The sequence below is a fragment of the Dermacentor silvarum genome, chromosome 5, assembly GCF_013339745.2.
Source record: "Dermacentor silvarum isolate Dsil-2018 chromosome 5, BIME_Dsil_1.4, whole genome shotgun sequence".
NCBI classification, from domain to species: domain Eukaryota; kingdom Metazoa; phylum Arthropoda; class Arachnida; order Ixodida; family Ixodidae; genus Dermacentor; species Dermacentor silvarum.
Window position 1 is genome coordinate 91,391,547 of NC_051158.1, and position 23,039 is coordinate 91,414,585.

General features: G+C 45.8%; 1 protein-coding gene across 1 annotated transcript in view; it reads left to right on the forward strand.

Annotated features, from left to right (window-relative positions):
• The window catches only part of LOC119452497 (sodium-coupled monocarboxylate transporter 2-like), an 84,933-nt gene that overhangs the window by 5,060 nt on the left and 56,834 nt on the right, over positions 1–23,039 (forward strand). Inside the window, exons 2-3 of the mRNA XM_037714610.2 lie at positions 15,158–15,223; positions 17,196–17,247. Of these exons, the coding sequence (XP_037570538.2) occupies positions 15,158–15,223; positions 17,196–17,247 (118 nt within the window). The remainder of the gene's footprint in view (positions 1–15,157; positions 15,224–17,195; positions 17,248–23,039) is intronic.

A 23,039-nucleotide genomic window follows, 5' to 3' on the forward strand; every position in this document is an offset into this window, starting at 1 on the left:
GGCCCCCTATAACAAGCGACAATCCAGCCGCAGAAAATGGGTACACAGGTCGATAGAAACAATATGGTGGGCTCAAATGAATCTTTTCGCATTTAGCAATGGAACTGCAAAGGCTTTCTTAAGAAGAAAGCACCTCTGCAGCAGTACATTCGCAGCAATCCCGAAACACCGCATGTAATCCTGATTCAAGGGACCCTGTCTGCTGAAGTGAGTTTATCGGGATATCAATCGATTATCGGTAAAACTGTGGGGAGAGTTGTATGCACCCTTGTACGTTAAGCTCACGTACATACCTCACGACCTGGGGACGGCTACCTGTAAGGCGGAGCATGTGATGATAGAAATCACACCAGGCCAATTGAGACGCCAGAGCGTTTTCATTCTTAACGTGTATGACCTTCGCCAATGACCTTCGCCAGCTTTTCAAAGCACTTCTAAGGAAGGCAATCAACCTCGCAGGGACTAATCCTTTGGCGATAGCCGGGGACTTCAATGCCATGCACTACACGTGGGGCTACATGTACAACACGGTCAAGGGAAAGGAGTTATGACAGAATGCTACAGACTTGAACCTTACGCTCGTCACTGATAAGTCTTTTCCGACCAGATTTGGAACATCTTCGTGCAGGGACTCGACTCCAGATTTCACGTTTGTGAAGAATTTGGACGCAATGGACTAATACTGCTGTTGATCTTGGCAGCAATCATTATATCCTTGCTACACACTTTCCGACAACCTCCAAAAGGCAGAAGGAGTTCTTCTTCACGGATTGGGACAAGTCCCGCAAGATAAGGAATGAGCGCCCACCTCCAACCACAAGACTGAGCCTTGAGCAGTGGATGGACCAGATCAGGGAAGATATCAAAAGTAACACTCACAACATATGCACGGACCTTCCCGTGGAAAAGATGGATAGTCGCTTCGCCCACCTACTAGAGGCTAAGCAGTCACTCCTCAATCGATGGAAGGGCCAAAGGCTAAATCGCAGACTACACAAAAAGATTGCTGAACTTAACAGAACCATCGAAGAGTACTGCCACACCCTCTCAAAGCAACAATGGGATGAGGTGTGCAACTCGGTTGATGGTCAAATGCGCAATGGTCGAAACTGGAATCTTTTAAAGAATCTTCTGGACGACACCAACACAAGGTTCAACCAGCAGCATGTGATGGCAAAGCTTCTTCATACAGCCACATGAGCCAAGATCACTGAGGAAGTCCTGAACAGCCTGGTGGAGCAGTACCTCCCCGTTGGTCCCCGGCAAGAGACATCAGTCGCCTACGTAGACTCCCTTGGGCCACCCAACTCCGAACTGGATGCAGAAATCAGCACGGAAGAGGTTAGGAGGGCGCTACATGAGCTTAATAGCAAGTCTGCCTTGTCCCGACGGCATCACAAACAGGACCCTCGTAACCTGGACGATCAATCGATAGAATACCTGGCAGAAGTCATCAACGAGGCATGGAAGGAAGGCAAGGTTCCGGAAGCATGGAAGCGAGCGCTTACAGCACTCATCCCCAAACCTGGCAAATCATCAAGCCTGGACAACTTATGACCAATATCGCTCACATCCTGCGCAGGCAAGATCGCGGAGCATCTCATACTCAACAGGCTCACTTGGTTCATCGAACACAAGGAACTCTACCCCCCCACGATGATTGGCTTCAGGGCAGGTCTGCCCACACAGGACGCCATGAAGCTCATCAAGTGTCAGATAATCGAAAATGACATGCGGGGCACTCGGGCCATCCTTGGATTAGATTTGAAGAAGGCTTTCGATAAGATAGCCCATCCATTTATACTGCAATCGATATCGGAACTTGGTCTGGGCGTAAGATTTCATGATTACGTTAGCTCATTTTTTCACCGAAGATGGGCGACTCTCCGCGCAGGAGACATGATGGCGGAATAGGTGGAGCTTGGAACAAGGGGCACTCCACAGGGCTCGGTGATCTCGCCGATTTTGTTTACCCTGACCTTGATCGGCTTTTCCAGGGCACTCTCACGAGTCGAGGGCATCAGGCATACGATCTATGCGGATGACATTACCATTTGGTGTGTTGGAGGAAGTGACGGGCAAGTTTAGAGTGTATTACAGGAGACTATCGAAGTCACGGAGGATTATCTTCGACCCAAGGAATTGAACTGTTTGGCTAAGAAGTCAGAGCTTTTACTCCACCGCCCCATAAGGAGAGGTCGCAAGCCCATGGGCTGGATACCTCTGTCTGACAGCACCATTTCTCTTCGCACGGGCAAGGGAGACAAGATTCCTAGGGTTGACGCAATAAGAATACTTGGCATGGTAGTCGAATCTACTGGCTCTAACGCACAAACGATAATCAAGCTCACGACCAAGACGAAGAACGCAGTACGTCTTATCCGAAGGGTGGCTAACCGCCATCCTGGCCTTAAAGAAGACAATCTGTTACGGTTAATTAACACCTTTGTGCTTTGCCACTTTGCCTACGTGGCTGCTATGCACAGATGGCAAAGAGCAGAGAGGAACAGATTAAACACGTTGCTCAGGAAAATCACTAAGCGAGCCCGGGGTATACAGATCTTCACCAACACCAATCGTCTCCTCCAGCTAGGCGTGCACAACACTGTGGAGGAGATTCCAGAGGCTCAGGAAAAAGCGCAACTTGCCAGACTCTCCAGGACTACCGCTGGTAGGAGGATATTACAAGAGCTCGGCTACCCACCATCTGCAGAGGCACCAAGAAAATGCCAGTTACCACCGGACATACGAGATTTGATCTCCGTATCGCCGATACCAAGAAATGTACATCCTGAATATAACAAGGATAGCAGGAAAGGAAGAGCTTCCACCATACTCAAACAGATCCAGGCAGAGGGGCATAGAGCCTGCTTTGTTGACGCGGCCGCATGTCAGAATCGGTGCTCATTTTCTGCGGTAGTGGTGGATTCCAAACAGCGACGCATGAACTTTGCATCTGTATGAACCGGAGATCCGGCGATAGCCGAGCAGGTGGCCATTGCCTTGGCGATGCTTGATGAGAGCAGCGACGTCATCTACAGTGACTCACGGTTGGCCATTAGGGCAATTCAGTGTGCAGTGATCTCAAAACAGACTTTAGGGCTGCTTCGTAAGGCAGGTGCTGATAGAATCAAGCATCACTTGCTTACTTGGTTCCCAGCCCACGTTGGGTACATGGTGGGTGTCCCGACGAACCTCAATGAGACGGCCCACACTGCCGCGCACGCATTGACTGACCGCCCTGGCGCTGTAACTGCCGAGGAGAAAGTTACAGATGGTAGGACGCGCCCGCCACTTATAATGAAATTATTAAACACTTCTACATCTCGAGGCGACAATATCCTCCTCCTCACCCCAAGCTCACCAGGCCTCAGGCACTGAAATTCAGACTTCTGCAGGCAGAGATCTATCCCAATCTGTTCACGTTACATGCAATATATCCGGAGATTCACACTGATGACGCATGCCCTGCTTGCGGGGATAGATCAACACTTTCACACATGCTCTGTGGATGTATCTGCATAGCAAGCCCGGACCTCAGCTCCGCTAGGTGGGTGGCGGCACTCCGCAACCCATTCCTGGCTGAGCAACGTTGGGCTGTCCAGCAGGCCAACGATGCGGCTGGCAGGCTAGGCCTATCGGTCCCGACGGGGGGGGGGGGGGGGGGGGGGGGCTTCGACGTGCTAATACACGTTCTGCAGGACTGAAAAAATAAAAGCTATTCAATCAATCAATCAATATGATTTATTAGCAACGTACTACGAACAACATTTCCGACAACCAGTGACTGTAACAGAGTGGACATGGCGTTGTACCGCTCAACTCAAAGTCGCTGACCTTGCTTTAGCACTCGAATTTCGATATGAACAAAATGCAAGAACACCTCTATAGTTGAATTTAGGTGTGCGTTAAAGAAACCAACGTGGGCAATATCTAAATTCGGGTCCCCCACAGCGGCGTGACTCATATGCAGATTGGGATTTTGGCAGATAAAACCGCAGAATGTATTTCACTTTAAAACACCAGTGCGCAGAAGAACATACGCAATGCAGAACATCTACAACGGCAGGCAGCTTTTAACAGCGAAGCTGTTTAGGGCAGCCGTAATTTGTGGTTCGTATTAAGAAATAAAAGGAAATAAACTTTCTTGCTGAGGCGGGATTCGAGCCTGCGTATCAACGGCCCCAAGGCGAGCCTCGTAACCACTAGGCTATACTAGGGAGCCTACATGCAACGCAGTTTTACTGCCGGAACGCGTTGTCGGCTTTGCAACGCTGTGGAACGCGGTGTCGGTATTGCAAGCTACGGTATGCAACGCGCAGTGACCGCGGTAAGTGCGAGACGCTCGAAAAGAAATTATCATCATCATGAGTAATAAGATTAAATGTTCGCGCACTTCCGGGAAATGCTGGGCTACGATCACCCAGCTTCGCTGTTTTAAGCGTTGCGCGGTCGAGTGCAAGGTTAAGCGTTTTTTTTAAAGAAGGTGACCATTACAATCAGTAAATTTACCTGCGGATTAGTTTATGTTAAAGATACTGAAGAATAAAATAAGCGATAAATTGCGGCACAGTGGTCCGTATAATGATGAACTGCGCAAATAGCTGCATTAGTTCTACAATGATCATAACAACAATTTTAGGCTACCTTAACGTTCCATTTAAGTGTTTTTAACGGCGCTAGCCCCTGCACCTTAGGTTAACGCACGTCCTTGTCCCTCCACACCCAGAGGAGCAATTGACAATGTGCCCTAACGCGCCGGCGCCGCGCGCGTTAGGACACGAACAACGAATGGCTCATACCCCATTAAGCAATGGCTCATATTGCCGTAAACGCGGTCTCCCCATTACGACGACAGAGAGAGAGAGAGAGAGAATGAACTTTATAGAAAAGGATGGCTCAAGGGCGTAAGCAGGTTTAAGTGTCAATGGCGGGGTTCACAATGAAAAAAAAAACTACACATTCATAACCTGCCGGTCAAGCCAGCCTCGCGCACAAACTCCCATAAAGAGTTGATAGTTCGCCAGGGGTGGCGGGGTCCATGCCTCCGGTGAGGTAATGCCGCGTCCCTTGTGCTTGTCACTTACTGTCTCGCGACCGGGACAGTACCACAATAGATGCCTGATTGTCGGTTGAGCCCAGATGTCACACGTACTGCACGTCACTGGTGTTGACATCGTGTTCGCCTCCGTCTCTTCCTCCTACTCGTCCTCCGACAGAACAGAAGTTAAATTCTACACTGTAATGATGAGCGGCAACGGAGCCAGCTGGAGAGAAGACGACCACAAACGCGTGAGGAGTGGCATGAGCGCGCTCGTGCTATGGCGCCGAGGGGCGCCAACGAGCCAGCTGTGGAAGAAGACGACGACGCTAGAGCCATTGCTCACGATGATCTTTAATCATCATAATGATGAGAAAGACCTGACGGTTAATTGGGCCATTCTTTAACTAAACTAAAGCTTCTTTATCATATATACCCCAAACAACTCTTGAACAATTACCACCTTTTAGATGTGTTTTATATTCTCATGGTTTTGGAGACACCTATACTTCCGGTTGCCTCAGGCCGACTTCCGGCGTCCTCTTCGACAAACAATGTCGCTAGGTGCTAGCGCCATGACAAGGTGTTTTGTTTACCGTGGTCATATAAAGCTAACAATCAAAAAGCCAAAAAAAAAAAGAACATAGGTAATTAGCTGTGTTTGAAATTGACACGTAGGAGGAGGAGGGGGAGGAAAAAAATTTATTCAAAATTTAAGACAGTAGATCTGAAGGCCTTGGCCTCTAGGTTGCAGAGCCTAGGTTGCAGAACGCCTCAGTTGAGGCGACCTGCCGAGCCCAGGTCGTGAGATTTTCTAGGATGGTCTTGTCTTCTGACCTTAAGAGGGCCTCCCAGGCTTCCTCCGAGGGAGCTGGCAGTAGTTGTTTTGGAGGGGGCGTGGCAGAGCATCCCCGTAAGATTTGATTTTGAGTGGCCAGTTGGTTCTGGCAGCAATTTAGGCAAATTGGGTCTCCTGTCCGCACGTAATATACGCCAATCTGTGTGGGCAGGGAAAATCGTCAGTTTGTATCTGACGTAAAATCGTGGCCTGTCCCCTGGATAGCTCCTTATTAGGTACTGAATAGATTTTTCTAACCTGTTTGAAGAATCTGACAAATTCATTAAATGTGGTCGCTGACTCGCTCCAGAAGTCCACCAAGTCTGAGGTGAACCCCGCCCGGTTGGTTCAGCCTCGGGCTGTTTGGTGCGCTGCCTAGTTCTCGGCATTTCCCGAGTGAGCAGGGACCAATACTAGTTCTGTGGTGCGGTTGGTGCGGCACTTCATAATACCACTCAAATGTAGGAAATAATGAGCAAAATCGAAAATGAAAGTGCACGAAAAGATAAGTTATCGCCGGTAGGAGATCAACCCACAAGCTTCCCATTACGCGTGCGTTGCACTACCAATTGTGCAACGGCGGCGGCCCTCGTCACGTGCCGGGGTTTGGTGAACCTTCAACAGCATCTGCTATGAGCTCGAACCAGGTTCACCATCGGAGAGCGTCCGGCAGGGAAGACGAGGCGACGTAAAAACAAAAAAAAACAGAAGTTTAATAGGTTACGGGTGAGCGGTGTGCTCCAAAGAAATCATACGAGAAACGTTCAGCGTGCATGCAACTGCATGCTAGGGCAAAGCAAAAGTGTTCTCCACGTGGCTGCTTGCTGGCTTTCTTATACACTCCTCCATCCGGGCACTCTTACCCTCACCTGCCCCCCCTGCAGGACAGGGCAAACCAGACGAAGTGGTGAAGGTGGGATACCGTAGCGGGGTGAACGTCCCCAGCGGGGCTGGTATGGTCGCAAGGCGGCATGGCAGGTTTCGTCTCTGACGTATCTCTGACCCTCACGGTGGGTGGACACGTCTGTTCATGTTGATGGGCGAGATCGTTAGGCACGCCGTTTCCCACGCGTCTGCACGGGGTCAGGGCATAGCCGTTCTAAGCGAATCGTAACACCCTTAATACATCCTCTGTCTTGAGTATGTTTACGCGTACTAGATTTAGCCCTGGGAGAGTTAGTCAGAGAGGCCCTGGGCCATCGCGGATGGATGTGGAACATCCCGTTTTACCTTAAATTGGGCAGTCGCAGCTAGTTCACGCACAGCTAATTAACCCCATGCTTTCCTTGGCTGCGTTGCCGGTTGCGTTTCTATGGTGAGGATTACCAAAAATTCAAGCCCCTCTGTAAGCCTTCTGCTTGTTTTTGTTTCTCTTTTTTTTATTCGCAGTGCATAGTTTTTGGAAAAGAGTTACCATTTGTAGACTAGCTTTCTTTATTTGTGCAATTACGTTAGAGCCGGAAATATATCACCCAAGTATTCAATATTCAAACTTACCAACGCTGATATTGACCTTATACGAGTTTTTAAATACAATCAGTGCCACTAATTTCTAAACAACGAGAGTTGTCACATCGCCCCGAATACCCTATTTTAACAACAAAATACAGCCCTCGGTTACTGCGCTACGGCGATAAGCATTGAACCGACGTTGTGACACACCGTAATTACAACGCCGACACGTGTATGCAGCCGAGCACTTCTCTCGCGCTTACTAGGGCACATGCCACGCCATCTAGCGCTGCCACCGGAATTCCGAGCGTGGCGCGGGTTTGATGGTGCCGAGCTTGGGAGAAATCTTAAAAGATCATATTTGTTACGATAGAGCCGCATATTCCCAGTGACACGTGACCTAGTGACCCACGTTAACGTCAAAGAGGTTCGTTTAAAAGCGCCACAGACCTACTGGCACTCAACACGTGACCCAAGTTGGTATCAATAATGTTCATTGACGTCGCGTTCGTGACGTCACGGACGCAGCTTTGCACCATTATGGTTCTCCAGTGTGGCCCTAACAGTATGAAGCCAGTCTATATAACATATTGACTGCCGCGGCTAACCTGCTTCCATGCCGAAAGGAAAGCTTAGGAGTGACCCCCGCCCAACCAGCTGTGTTGGAGAGTGTTGAAGCAGCACGGAACGACAACGGACGCAGCTGCTCACCGTGCTCGTTCAACAACATGAAGCTTAGGATGACGTCAGTGCAAGCCACCCATACCATATGGTGGAATTGTTCTGCATGCTTTGCGTCAAACAGTTGAGTCATGCGGTGGCAATATGTGATGCAGTCGCATATCAACAAAACTTTCGCCACAGCACGTACGGAGTCGAGAAACGTACGCTTCTGGGCGTTTGCTCTCGGGGTGCGCCTTTTGCCGCATTTTCCCACTACTGGAAACAAATCTGACTTATAGCTCTCCCATTTGTAGATAGAGTTCATTGCCTTGATAACAAAGTGTGTTGGACCGCCAAAATTATTCGTTATACAGATCATTCCGTTGTAAATATCATGCATCGTAACGCTCACAATAGAGAAGGCTAAGCACGTTTAACAAGATAAAACCTTTATTTGGCATGCATTCAACAGAAGCTTGATGAACATATATCAATCGGTAATTTTGTGCACACCTAATATTACGGATTGTGCCCCTATAGCCGATCCTAATGCACCGATTTAAACGGCATGTTCCGGGGTGATACGCGGGAGTGACGCAAGCTAAAGCTGCAGATCATCTAATGCCGCTATCGCGTCTCTTACCGTGAAAAGTCTTGGTTCGTTTACAAACTCCTGCCTACCGTTGCCTTGTTGATGTTCGCATGCTTTCTGCCCTAGATGACTTTAAAGACGTTGTTGGACGTTGCCGGTTGCAGCAGGACTGCAACGCTCACTCACGTCGGCACGCTTGTCAAATGCGTCGCTAGCGATGCTGTTAGCGCTAGAGCAGAGAACAGCTCTGTGGCGCTTGCGAATCGTAGTGGCGGTAGCGGTACTTGATTTTTGTTGTAAAACAACGAATCAGTTTTTGAAGACGCCTAAATTCGTCCGTTGTCTACGTAAACTTGTTGCATTGGTCTTCGTTGTGAAGGTGTTCAAATTACTCCTTCGTTTTACTGGTCATATCGTAGTATAGGCGTTCGACTGTGCATGTTTAATAATGTTAAAAATATCAAATGAACACGTAAAGGCTCAATCACACCGCCGACTGGCGGAGGTCGCGTGACCAGTTGCGAATGGTGATCAAAAAGCGACTCAAGGTGACCGATGCTCACACCGGCGACTGTGACCCGCCAGTCGCATTTCTTCTCACAATTGCATCGCCGCGTAAAATAGGTATCAGCGGATACAGACGTCCTGTTCCTGCACATCCGATTTGATCGGCAATTTTGCTACTGCGGTCGCGCGACTGAGAAAATCGAGGCGCAAACGACTAGGCCAAAATGGTCGCTTTTTGAGGAAAACGACCATTTGCGACCAACTTTGCCAGGCTACCACTGTCAGTTGCCTGTGTGAACGAGCTATAATTGACGCTTTAAGGAATTGCAAATGCTCTTCCATCGCGTTAGCCGTGCTACGGCAAGTCAACCCGCAAGGTACGTCAATCGAAGGTTTTGGTTACTAAGAAAACTATTAAAGAGGCGCATGGCTAATTCCAACATATATAATCCCACGTTGAATAAAAATGCAAAAATTTCTGAAAAAGATTTAGAAATACGAACACTCGTAAAAAATTCACTCAGGGTTTTTTGACTGGCTGACGTATTGCTTCAGGTTCTCTGATGCACGGGTTGCATTCCGCCCCACGGTAATGCCGTCACTACGGCCAGAAATGACCCTCCGACTTCATGCTCGGCAGTTTCTAAATGCGTGTTACAGCAATCTGCCCATTCTTTATTTCTTTGCGCCATAGAATTCGCTTAGCTATTTGCCTATTGTGTGATAGGAAGTGGTATTTGTAACTTTATCGAGTGAGTTTTTTTTTTTTTACTCAGTTGAACAAATATTCCGCACTGCTATATCTGGTAGTTTTTACGCAATTTCAATGCCAAAGACAGCGGCACAAGACAGGAGCTGTATCATCTTGACAGCATCCGGAAGGAGGAATAGCTCTCTTTGTACTCAAAGAAAATTGCCACCACGGCAAACTAGCAGCTAACGATGACCCTCTTCTACCGAAGCCATGAGCACATGTGCCGGTGCAACCGGAAACAGGTGTTTTACTTCGTTGAACGCACGCTTTTAGAACCGCGATAGTTCACTAACCGTTTTACAAGCATTAAAATCCGTGTGTCACTGTTCGACTGTTGCTGCGTCGGTTTACTGAAAGAAAGAAATACTAACCTGAACACAAAAGCAAATTTGTTGTACCTACCCGATTCGAAACTAGGTGTAGGAAAGTGCTGGGAGAGATGGAGAGAAACTTTTACTGGAAGGAACGACAGAGGTCGAGATGAGTTGGTGCACTCTAGTGTTGGAGTTTGTAATTTTGCCACGTGGTATCGACAACATCCATTGCTGCTTTGATCGGTCTGCTAGGTAAAATAAAGATAATGTTGAAGCACATATACAAAAGCAAGAGTGGATCGCCATGACAAGGCAAAGCAACTGAATTTTTTTCATTTAAAATAAATGAACACATACATCCATTCTACATCATTAAAGACGCATGCGAAAGTTGGGATACCGACAAAATTGCACAGGTCTAGATCAAAATGTTATCGCGCGAAAATTTCATCTTCGTGTGCTTCGGAATGGCTCTACATTATTATACTTTTGTTATCTTAAAAATTGAGGCACACTAAAACTAATGAAGCCTGACATAGTGAAACCGCGCGTCCAATGTACACCGTACAGAGCTGGTTAAACCATTGACGCGTGCTACATTGACACACTGTTGTAATATTAGCAGTATTTATTTCTAATACTTGAGACCGAACGAGATGAAATTGTAAAGCGTCTTGCTGTACCATTTTCTTCGAATACGATATGAGCGAGTCCGCAGCAACATTGCTTCTTAGGGCATGTATTCTGAAACTAGCTGTACGCATAAAAAAAAAGTTTCAAAGTGAAGGTTCTTTCGTCAGCTGTAGAAATACATGCTAAACGTAGATCGTAGACAGTGCGTGTGGCTTCCTTGCAGAATGTCGGCGCGTTTTCATCAAGTACACACTGTGAAAGCCAACATTTTAAATTAAACATATTTAAACCTTCCAGTCCTCTTAAAAAAAGAATGGAATGAAATATATCCAATCGTATTTCATGTTCCCCATTCATTAATCATTTCTGAATAGAATGGGCGAATGTTTACTATATAGTATGTGTTCACGTAAAGAGCCTGAATACGTTGCTTGTATATTGTTTGCTTCTTTATTCCTTGAATAAGTCATTTTTATTTATAGTAGACACCCTGTGACAACCAGAGAAAGATGCAGAGTATGATGGAAAACAAAATACTGCTTGAATATTGTGAGTAAGCTCTCAAGTATTGTTATCGTACCGCTGTGTTACTTAATTCACAGTAAGTATGTCATCCGCTAGTCTATCCGTTAAAACGAGGTCAAAGAGACTAGGTGACTGTACATTACTAATAATGCACGCGTGGAGGAGTTACCTAGTGCAAAGCGGTAATCCCCGGCTAGTCCTTCCCCTTAATCTTTGAATAGGGAAAGAGATAAACTCAAAATAAATTTTGCGTTTAACGCGCCAATACCACGTTCTCATTATGAGGCACGCCGCAGTGGGGTATTCCGGGTTAATTTTTACCACCGAGAGACCTTTACCGTGCGTCTAATGCACGATAGGCATTGCCATTTCGTGCCCATTGAAATGCAGCTGGCGCGACCGCGGGATGTCACCCCGCACCCTCGTGCTTACCAGCGCAACGACAAATCCACTATGCAACCACGGCGGCTATGAAGAGAATGCTGTTTTCGAGTTCTCGTCTTTGTGTTAGTATAAAGTTTTGCATTAAAGGATCACTACGTGAGAGATCACTCCGGGGCATGACAAACAAGTAGACAAGTTTAATTTCGTGATGTAAAAAACGCGACACGATACGCAAAAAAAAACTGTGCAGAAATCGTCAACGATGATACTAAAGATAAGCGAATAGCTTAAATAAATGACGCATTTGCCAGCGTGTATTTGCTGCGGTGAGATTATTTAAGTAGCGTTTGTTGTTCCATCGCGTAATTCCCTAGTGACCCTAAAGGTTAGCGAGTACATCTGAGCGGCTCCCAAGCGTGCTCTTGCAGCAACAGAGGGTGATGGTGAGGGCAATCCATCCCGAGCGCTGCACCAAAGCGTCTAAACATTCAGAGGTACCAAAGCACTCGCGCGACAGCACGTGTCGAGGGGGCCGGTTATTCTTTTACACGCAGAATGATGTTACCAAGGGTTGTTTTAAGCGATGCCATGCATGTTCTGCCACCGCATTGTTGCCATTGTCTATTTTCACAACCTCCGAAATTGACCTAGACATTTAATAAAATTTCACTAAATATTGATCTTACCAATGCGAAAGGCACATCGAGAACTCCGAAGTTTTAGATTTTTCTCTATTGCGGTATAATACTATTCGCGACGACCGCGCCCGCCATTCACGCACCAGGGCATGTTCTATTTACCCTTCCTTGTGATTGTGTTTAGTGTGCGCTGCGTGACGTTACAAAAGTATGGTGACACACAAGTCCATGACACATCTGTACCTTGTTTCGCTCTATGACGATGACCACTTTTTAACCAGATCATCATTGTTAACAATTTATCGGTTCGTGCAAGACAAGCATACCGTATTCAAAATTACTTAAATGTTCTCGCCCAATCTACACCGACAGAGCCTTGACTAAACAGAATGTGCACGTGATCCTGGTAGCATTTTAGCTTTTCGAATCTAACCGAGAAGAGAGATTATTGTTGTATACGTGGTGACGCATGTATAAATAGCAGGGCGATTTGACACGCGAATTTCGATAGCTGCCGAATATGCTCGCCAGCTATCGTTGTTATTCTAGTATTGCTTGCTTTTCTCGGCACAAGTTGGCCCAATAAGGAGCTTGATTATTTATAAACAGTGCGGCACTGTTTTGTTTTTACAGTAACTACAACGCGACAATGTCAATGATGAGACAGGGAACAGTTTAGTGAAGAGCGAATGCCCGACGGAACATGAGCAATACTCCAGTACAATTGACAGGGGGATAAGTTCGCGTGTGTTTGCACTGTAAATGGGAAGTGAGTAAATACACGGACCACTCAAAGGAAGCGGGCAGAACGACACATGTGTTGTGCACATTTGTCGCTACAAATTTCACACCTTCAACCACTTACAAGCGTTGCGGCCTTGTCCCCGTAGTCTTTGTACTACGGAGTGCCCCGCCTCTGCATTTACAAATACAAAACAAGTCTTTCATTTGCCACAAGTCGGACGAGGAATACGAAACTTACGATTACACGCACAAGGTTTCTGTGCTATTAGCTTAGCGCTGTGGCGGCGAAAGTGCTCTATGGTACTCGGCTTAGCCATTACGTTGAATATTTTGACTATAGTATAATGCGCTCACTTCACCTTGACTGTTCGTTCCTAAAGAGTCAGACATTCGTCTCTTTGGCAAATAATTCGTCAATTTATGGAATCTGCAAGAGGATCTAGCCAAATAAATTACGGCGTTGCCCGGTAGCGGCTGATGAGGGACAACGTTTGAGTGGGTTTTCTCCTGCGGTTGAGTTCGGTCTCCACCTGGTGGACGGACTCTGGTGGAAGCTCCCTTAGTGTGGAGTGTCCCTCATGCTCTTTGCTAACCAGTAAGCTGTGCATGTGCGCATGCGGCGTGTACGCATGTAGCTTGTAGAAACTTGTTTTTGCAGCGTAAGCTGTTATGGGCACATTCCAATAGCCCTTTCGGGACGCGATGATCGCGCCGCCGGCGTCCATCGCGTAACCGCTATCGCCGGAAACGCGAAAAAAGTACCAGATTCCCGCCAGGATCGAGCCCGCGCCAGCTGCGTGGGAGCCGGATGCTCTACCAATGAGCAACGCAAGCGCTTGCTATCGGGCCGCGGAAAATACCTTAAGGCAAACGCAGGGGGAGACGACTCGAGCCTCCGCCAGTATGGTGGCGCCATCTAGGTAAGACGCCTGCCAACGCAGCGTCCGCAGGCGCAGACGATGATATGCGATTCAGACGAGGCGCGCAACCAACGCGCTCCCGAGCTGCCGAGTCTCTGCCAGTATGGTGGAGCCATCTAGTTAAGGTGCCTGCAAACGCGGCGCGCCCGACATGTAAGTTGTAGTTGTAAGGCTTGATCGGGCTCAGCAGACTGCTGTGGAGAGAACATTACAAGCCGCAGCTGGCCGTCGACGCCGGGCGGACAGTTCAGATCATTCTCGTCCAAACGATGCGAACAGACTGCCGCGAAGACCCTGTTGTGCGTGGTGCCCAAATTGAAGCTACTCTTGAGCCGATCCACCAGCTTACGCTGTGACTGTGCTGCGTGTGCCGCGCAGGCCTGTGAATTTTTGTTGCTGCAGCGCAATTTGAACAACTTCGGTGTTCTATTTGAATGCTAACACAAGCATCTGTCCTTGCCTTTTTCTTGCTTTGGATTAAGATCTATGATTTTCCATATCCAGCGCTCAGCACCTGACTCTGCCTTTTCAATTCCACTAAGAAGTGTAGCAAATGTACTGAACGCTTGAAATCCATTGCTATGTAGAAGCTGCGCCTCAAATATTGGGCCTTTCTTGTGCCCGACTTTTTTGCCCTTTAAAGAAATAGGTTTTTTGCCTACATGATTGGTCTCTTGAAAGTAGTCATAGATAAAAATGAGCATATTTGCCCGCAAAAGCGAGACAGCGACGGGCACTAATCAACCTAAGTAGCCCGTCTGGTTAAAATTCCATTTGGTCATTAATGTCTTTAAGTTGAACGTTCCTTCGACTAAAGTCTACTGATGAAGAAACAATGGGCTCAGCAATGTGGTACAACATTTTCGTCTACTATAAACTGAGTAGTCCTATCAGTAAAAAAAGTTGCAGTTTCACCCGAAAGACAAAGCATTGATAGCGATAGCAAAGTAATAAGAACCAGCAAGAAAGGTTAGTGTTTTTTCGACCATATAAACTGATAGTAAACATTGTCTTACAAATGAAATTAACAAGCATAGTGTCACGCACACTCAATTGAACAAGGTGTAACAGACTCTAATTTTTACCACATTCTATCCTGGTCAGGTGTCGGTAGTTTGCGTATTAAACTGTTTGGTGCGTTTTTTTTTTCAGTACATCCGGCAGCGCTTCAACTCAGCCATTGCGCTGACCGCCTGTATTAGCTACATTTTCCTCACGGTAAGAATGCTTTAATTTATTCATATGCTTCTTACATATTCATTGGAACAGAACATCGCCAACTATGCAGCCTAAATGAGGTACACTTGGTAAAAATTTGGGAGGCACAATGTAATTGTAGGGAGATTTCATAAATAGTGCATAGCGCAGTCCTTAGTCAAATGAAAACAAGCTCACGCCGGCGTGCATTTACCTTTAAATCATGACGCATCTAGATGAAACACAGTAGCTTTCAGAGTCATCGGCTTTTGAAGTTGTGTTCTAGTGAAAACAGAACATCTCCTTTCGTGCTCATGTTTTTTTTTCCACTTTAGCGATATTCCAATGTGGCTACTGCCAAGTACCCATAGCAAATCATTCTCACAGGTGATTCCTACAATGTCTCAGTCTTGGAATTATGTTTTGATGTATAGTTATATTTATTGCCTATAATACAAAACCTTAGTCCTAAGCTTTGTACAGCTTTCCAGTCTGTTTTTGGACGTAGTTAAGCAAAAATCACTGGAAGCGTGCCAGGCACGGCAACGAGGTTTACGCAGCCATTAGTAATCATATAGAGAAGGATGGCCCTAGGCATGAATTTTCCGCTGATCTTTTGCGGTGACGGATTTAAATGCCTTGAGCTTCAGCGCTGCCTTCGTATCTCGCTCTTCAGCCGTGCCCGACGACGATCGTTCCACTCTCTTGTCATCTGCGAGACGTGGGACCTTCTTAGGTGGACATGTGGTCCATTAGTTCACTCCACGGTGGCTGTGTCAGCCTCGCAATATAATGAAGCGAATTCATCGTAGGCGCTGGGATCTGGCATAATGATCATCACTGCCGACATCTAGAGGTACAGCTGTACTCTGTGGCAGGCGCAAAGATTCCATATAAAGTCAAAGTGCAACAATATCGCGCCTTATCGTAGCCTCATACTTTTCTGGTGGAGGTGCGGGGTACATGCTACCGCTCCCATATCGAACCTGGTCTGCAAGTCCAGTACGAAGTCCCTTCTAGCTGACTCCTGTAAGGCTGCGTACTTCACTATTCAGTACGTGTGAAGTCATACGTTTCTAGCTGCGACTTCCAACATTAACATCTTGTGGTCAAAAAGTGAAAGAAAAATACGGTTAATACACGAGCATAAGATACCAAAAAGCGTGGAGTTGTTTGCTTGCTTGTTATCAGCCGCTCGCACATCTATTCGCGAGAGCATTCACGTACCTTATAAAGCAGCCAGAGATTGTGGATAAGCTTCCACCTAAAGTACGCAAAAAAAACGCTCACGATTCTACTGCAGAGCCCTATTTCATTACAAATACCAAGACAAAAGCGGCACAAAATTGATCAGTCTATTTGGTATTGTTTTCAATGTAAAGTTGTGCTGATTATCAGCGCTTTTCATGGTTCATGTGTGTGTTTGTTCGCAGTTTTGCTGATTGCAAGGTGTTTCGATGGGGCGGTAACACCACAATGAATGCGCCTAAGTATATTTTACTGGTCTACGATTAAGCCGAGTCCGCGTCATATTTCATATCATACAGAAAAGTCGCGCTACCTATCTGTTTATGTTGCGAAGAGATAACAAAATTTAGGGGATGAAACTGCAGAGAGGTAGACCTCTATATCAGTGCACTTTGATGGCGGACTTGAAAAGTTCTTTTGACAAGTAGAAGCAGTGATTACTTCCAGAAATAACATCGCTCAACACTTTGTCCGATGCCCTCGCCGCAAGTGAAACGTCAATAACAGTGGCGAATGTAGTGGCGCCGGGCGTGACACATTTAATTGCACAGAAATAGACCTCACAACTTGACATATGTATAATCGCTAAGGTGCTATATGAAGAATTCACCCTTTTTCTTGATAAAGGATAACCACTTCGCCCTATCATCTCCTCCAAACATTAGCCAGAGCGGTGAATTGATAGGTCTATATTTGATCGTATATGTTTTAAAACGCCACTTATGATAACATCTATTTCTTTCAGCAAAGCATTGGCGCACTCGCTATCTTCGCGGCCGGCCTTACCATCTTCACAGGTGAGATGAAAACGTCTGCAGTTCTGCAGTTATAGTTCAAAAGTGTCGTCTTAAGGCACGACAAGCCTACTAAATGCAGTGGCAGAAATTCCACGCGGTCATTTCGTTCACAATACTGGAAAGTTTCTTAAGAAGGATTGCGTAAATTGACGTTCGGCAAGTCAGCATATGGGTAGCAAACATCACGGCAACAACTACATTGCTTTTATCGTATTCCATAAAGTGCTACTGGAGCATTCACAATGGTGCGGCACTACATCTTTAGGCACCGAAAATGCTCTTTTAGGCGTTTACAACAGGCAGCAGGTAATGATTTAAAGTTTACATAGGCGCAAAACATTGCCCTTTAGGTTCTCAATTAGTAAGAACTTTTGCTATGCATCTAGGAATGAGTCATGACTTTCGAAAGAACACGGCCTACTTAAACATGTTTTGTGAAATTCATTCGATTTTCTCGAAAAAAACGGAATAAAACAAGTGGCGTAGGTTAAGAGACGTGAAATGTAGTGTGACTAGTCACCACGACAAATGTTGTGAAAGCAGTGACAAACAAGCTGCACCTTAAGATTTTCGGGTGTCAGGTTTCGCCTTTTTCACCGAGTATTGGTTTTATGCAGCAAAAAAAAGGAAGAAGCGCCCAACATTCACCGAAGTTTGTTGCACATATGCGTACTTCTAAACTGTCGAAAATTCAATGCTATCTGGAATTCCAGAATATTTGCCGGTCAAAATTTTTAAAAGTTAATTTTGTGCAGATACCCGGGAATTTTCGTCCGATACCATTTAAATTCACGACCTAATTTAACAGCAACAGGTCCATTGCGGATGATGCTGAACCTTTCCTGAACTTCCAAATCAATGCCATTTTCCGTGTCAGAGTTGCTCCCGTGCATTCAAGCTTCCCGATGATGTATGTTAAAATACGAAAGGAGCGCATAAGTGCGCTTAGTCACGTGAAGTTTATCGTCGCGTTGCCCAGTTTGAGCCTTTCTAACAGCGATCTTCTATGTTCTCGTCTTCCGTACAGCTGTTAATAACAGGTTTTAAACTAGGAAAGTGTTTGTCGTAAAACTCGGCTGCCTACATCAAAGGTTTTGAGAAAGCGCTAACGGTATAAAGAAAATTAGCCTAACACAAAAAAAAACATTGTTATGCTCTGAAAATATAATAGCGAGAAGGAACGCAGGTAGAATAAATCTGCGACAAAAATGTTTCCACGGTCATATATATATATATATATATATATATATATATATATGCTTATATGGTAAGTAGGCACGATAAGGACGTAAGAAAATAACAGTAATTTTCCTTACGTTCCGGTCGCTAGCTAATTCCATTTTCACCTGTGTCGAACTCTAAAAAAAATTAAGGTAGTATTCCTCTCGGGGGTAAAACTGCATTACTTTAATCGTATTCGGGATAGTGCTGTCGCGCCATTATCAATGTCATTACCATTGCCAGATGTGTCCTACTCGAAGAAGCTACACTACCATTGCTATCGCTATGTTCCTTACATCAAGGCAGCGTTCCACAGCGTAAAACATAAGGGTAGACAGTAAGCTGCGACACGGATAGGTTTCGATTGCTGCTATGAACCTCTAGATATCTAAGTGCGTCACAGATTGGCTGGTATAGAATAGCTGTGTGACACTTCACACAAAATATATCACGGGGTAACCGAATAAGTACCCGAGTACCCGGTTGCGTATCGCACGCAACATTATTTGACATCTGTCTCGGACCTTCAGAAATAAGCTCTCACATCAATTGGAATATCCTTATACTCAGATGCATATTGCGCTGCGGTCGCAACCTACGTTGCTCAACGTTGCAGGTTACAGAATACTATTAACTTTGTCACGAAGTTTCTATAGACACGGGGAATGCGTGCCTGTAAAGCCTTGCCTATGTGTTCCTGCACATTGCCTATGTGTACATGGCGGTACATGTGGCGATTGCTGTAAGGCTCGCTACTTATGCAATTCAGTGCGTGTCAAGTCATAAATTTGTAGCTTGGACTGCTGACATTGACCTTTTATAGACGAAAAGTGAAATTAAAATTCGGATCATGCACGAGCCTCTGCCGTACGCTCTGAAGCTACGATGGGGAAGGCTCCGTGAGTTTTTTTACCCGTGGGTGTGGCACTCTTTGATGGTCTCCTGCGATACGTCTTCAAGTGCTCCATTGCCTTTCACAGTCTATAACGGAAGCGCTGTACGCAAACTGAATCCTTAAGAAGATGTGGAGGCAGTCAAAAGCAACGTTGCCGCTTCGCCTCAAATTACAGAACACTGACGTGATGCCTGGCGCCGTAGGGTGCGCAGTAAGCCTTCCACAGTTTCGTGCGGATAACGTTTGAAGTAGATATATTCGCCGATTTGCACGGGCAATCTTCATTCGAGAAGGAGAAATCTTCAACCAGTTATGCCTCTTGTCCAAATCGTCGTCGTTTCTATTAGGGGCGCTGCGCGGTGGTGAAGAGAAGAGGCAGGACCTCTTCCCTATACCACATTTCGCTTCATAGTACTGGCTTCGCTTATATTGTTTCGTCGGGCGGATGTTTTACGCGTAAGCTGCGCATTCTCGTGCCGCCAATGCTCGCATTCCTAGTTGAACTCGAACAAACATGCAATCACATTTGTGACAGATTCTCTAACTCAGAGTACCAGAAAAAAATACAATTCACATTCCTCATTATGCTCACATACGCGCGTAATTAGGGCAAGCACCCACTGGATGTAAACATAACACACGTACAGACGAAAGCGCTTTCGCGTCGGTGTACTTCTTTGTCGAAAATGTTTCACGTTTGCAGTGCTTTCAGGTACATCAACTACAAATGAAATTGAATTTACGTGATCCTCAATTAATCTGAATCGCTCTATTCACGGGTGATACTTTTTCAATCCGATCAGCCTGAGCCATGAAATGTGAGCAAAGGGCTCGTAACATTTCAATCAAAGTTTGAAGACGTCAACGATGAGGTTGTCAGTTTAGATTCTAATTCTTGTGCAGCGCACTTCAGCTACTCAGCTTATTATCCGTCTTGGTGGTTCAATGACGTTGCACTGCGAATCCCAAGGGTGCGAGATAAAATCTGCGAGATCGGCCTGATTTTGATAGGGATAAATGCAGAAACGGTCATGCACCGTGCGTTGGGTGCATCTTAAGGCGCCCCAGGCTAGTTGAATATGTGGCCGATTCCATGAGTTTGACTCTGTGACTCCGTTAGTATGGCGCTCGCAATTAAATGAATCTGAGTGACTTTGAGGCCGTGAGCCGCAGTGGGCCTGCCAGAGTCTGATTTTGGCGAGTCTGAGTTCGAGATAAGCAAAGTTTCTAATATATATAAAATTATGGAGTTTAATGCTATGGCACCGGCCAGATGGTGTCAGGGACGTAATGGTGGGTGGCTAAAGATTAATTTTAGCGAACTAAAAGTTCTTAACGTGCAAGTAAAAGAGTAGACAAGCATTTACGCATTCCATTCCAATCAAAATGAGGCCGCTCATGGGTAACCTTCGCAAGCGAGTGCCATAGCAAAGTGGCCCGATACCATAGACAATGTATGTCTCATACAGACCAAGGAACGGAATCTGTGATTAACTGCTCAGAGGGTAAATAAATACAACTTCAGAAATACGGTGAGTCGCCACATTGCTGGAATGCTAATCGCATTACCATCGACAGTAATTCTGAGATGAGTTGTGCTGTAATTTCTCGCATTTTGTCTGTTCCGAGCTAAACTGCTCAGTGTGTTGGCGCTGCGTTATGCCATACCGCTATAACCTCGGGCAATAGCCTCGTGATCACTTGAAAACCGTCACGATTTTCGCACCACATAGCCTACATACGTTGTAAACTGAAGTTGTGTATTCCTATACTGTATAATAATAATAAAACCGCATACATCAACCCGTTTTTCCAAAAATACGGGTACGCTAGTAAGCGAAGGTTTATTGATAACAATTCAAGTTAGGTTTGGTTTGGCATGCTACTGCAGGTTAAAGATATGTTGCCTCACTTAACATTAAACAAGCGGCTCAACGAAATAAAAATAAAAATAAACGCAGTGCTAGAAACTATCTCAAAGCCTACGGTGTTCAGTCGTGAGAGGTCGGACAACCGAACTTCGTAGGTCGCAAAATTGTATCTTGCAATCTTATTGCTTTTTTTTTCGTTGAATAGTGGACTATTGCTAGCTGGGACACACCATATATATAAGAGAAGAAAGAGAAAAGAAGCACACACAGACTCACACACACACATGCGCTTGCACACAAACTCGGAAATATAAGCAACAGTGAGCACCATGAAATGAACAAAGTAGAAGTTACAGACACATGGCAGCAGCCATAGACAAATGATGCATTGCGGTCCTCCTCGTAGCAGGATTCCGTATCGCATCTTGCTTTAAAATATTGTTACGGGGAGATATACAGAAAAAGGGTTTATTTACACTATGTACAAAGAGACTAAAAGTGGGACAGCAACAACAAAGATTGCGGACCGCAGCTTCACTTCTTCCTCGTCTTGTCGGCGCTACGCTTCAGCATTTTCTTTATCCGCCGGACAACTGGCTCGTAACACTACCCTCCGGCGGCGAAAGCACCGATTCGGTGCAGGTGAACAAAGGCTACATGAAAAGAAAACTAGCACACAAGCTATTTAGGTTAGCTGTACGGGGCACGATAGGGCTTGAGATGGAAAACATGTAAAATGTCGTTGCGGGGATGAGCAGAGGATGACGAAGGCAGCAGTGGAGCAATTTTTACCGGATACAGCTTACGTCACTGCATCGAAATTCAGAACGTTTTGCCTACGAAATGACTTAAGCAAATTGTCGCTGATCCCATCTCCAGACGTTCAGCATCTCGGTTTTGGCTGGAATAATCAGTGGTGTCCTTCTCGGCATTTAGAAGTTACATTCTCCAAATTGCGCAGTCGCATCCCGGAATTGAATTTCTATTCTCATAGAGCTGGTTTGACGATGTCCGCTCTGTGCCAAAATTGTAAGGAAATTGAAACAATAGACCACTACTTTTTATCACGACCACGTTATTCAAACCAGAGACACATATTACTCGAAGCTCCACTCTGCAAAATTGGATTAAGATTAAGTACACCAGTGTTATTATCATTTGGGGCCTCCACCTTCGGCTATTGACCCAGAGACGTTTGTTGCGCAGTGTTTGAGTTTTTAACTGAAACAAGACAATTACCATGCTAATTATTGTAACTTTATTCTACCTATCAGATCAGTATTCGTTTCACTGAAATTTGTTTCTCCAAATTCGTTAGTAACATTGTATTTTTTCTGACCTTGACAGTAACCTCATTTTTCACCCTTCAGTTAGTCTGACAGCTCGTTTGCACACTAGTCTAGTTATACCAAATTTCTTTGTTTTTATTTTTGCCTTCTTTTACTTTGCGTTTCTCATTGTCAAAGAGAATTTTTAGCTACCTACTGCCGTCCGATTCTTGGCCTATCCCCCTCAGTGGGTGCGAGCCACGATAAAGGATCATCATAATCATCATCTTCAAAGGTGACATCCGTCACTTGGCGGCACATGCAATATTGACCGGTGTACTGGAAGAGCAGTTTTTCGGATAATCCGACACGTCGTGCTGGGGACCACAAGAGAACAAGCGATCCAGGGACAAAGTGATGGCTGTTGTAGCGAAACTGGTGGTGAATTTGGGACTCAGAAAATCAAGTGCCAGCAACTTTACGTACATGGTCAGCACGTGCAATAGCCTCTCGAGCATATTCAGTGGGTGGGAACCC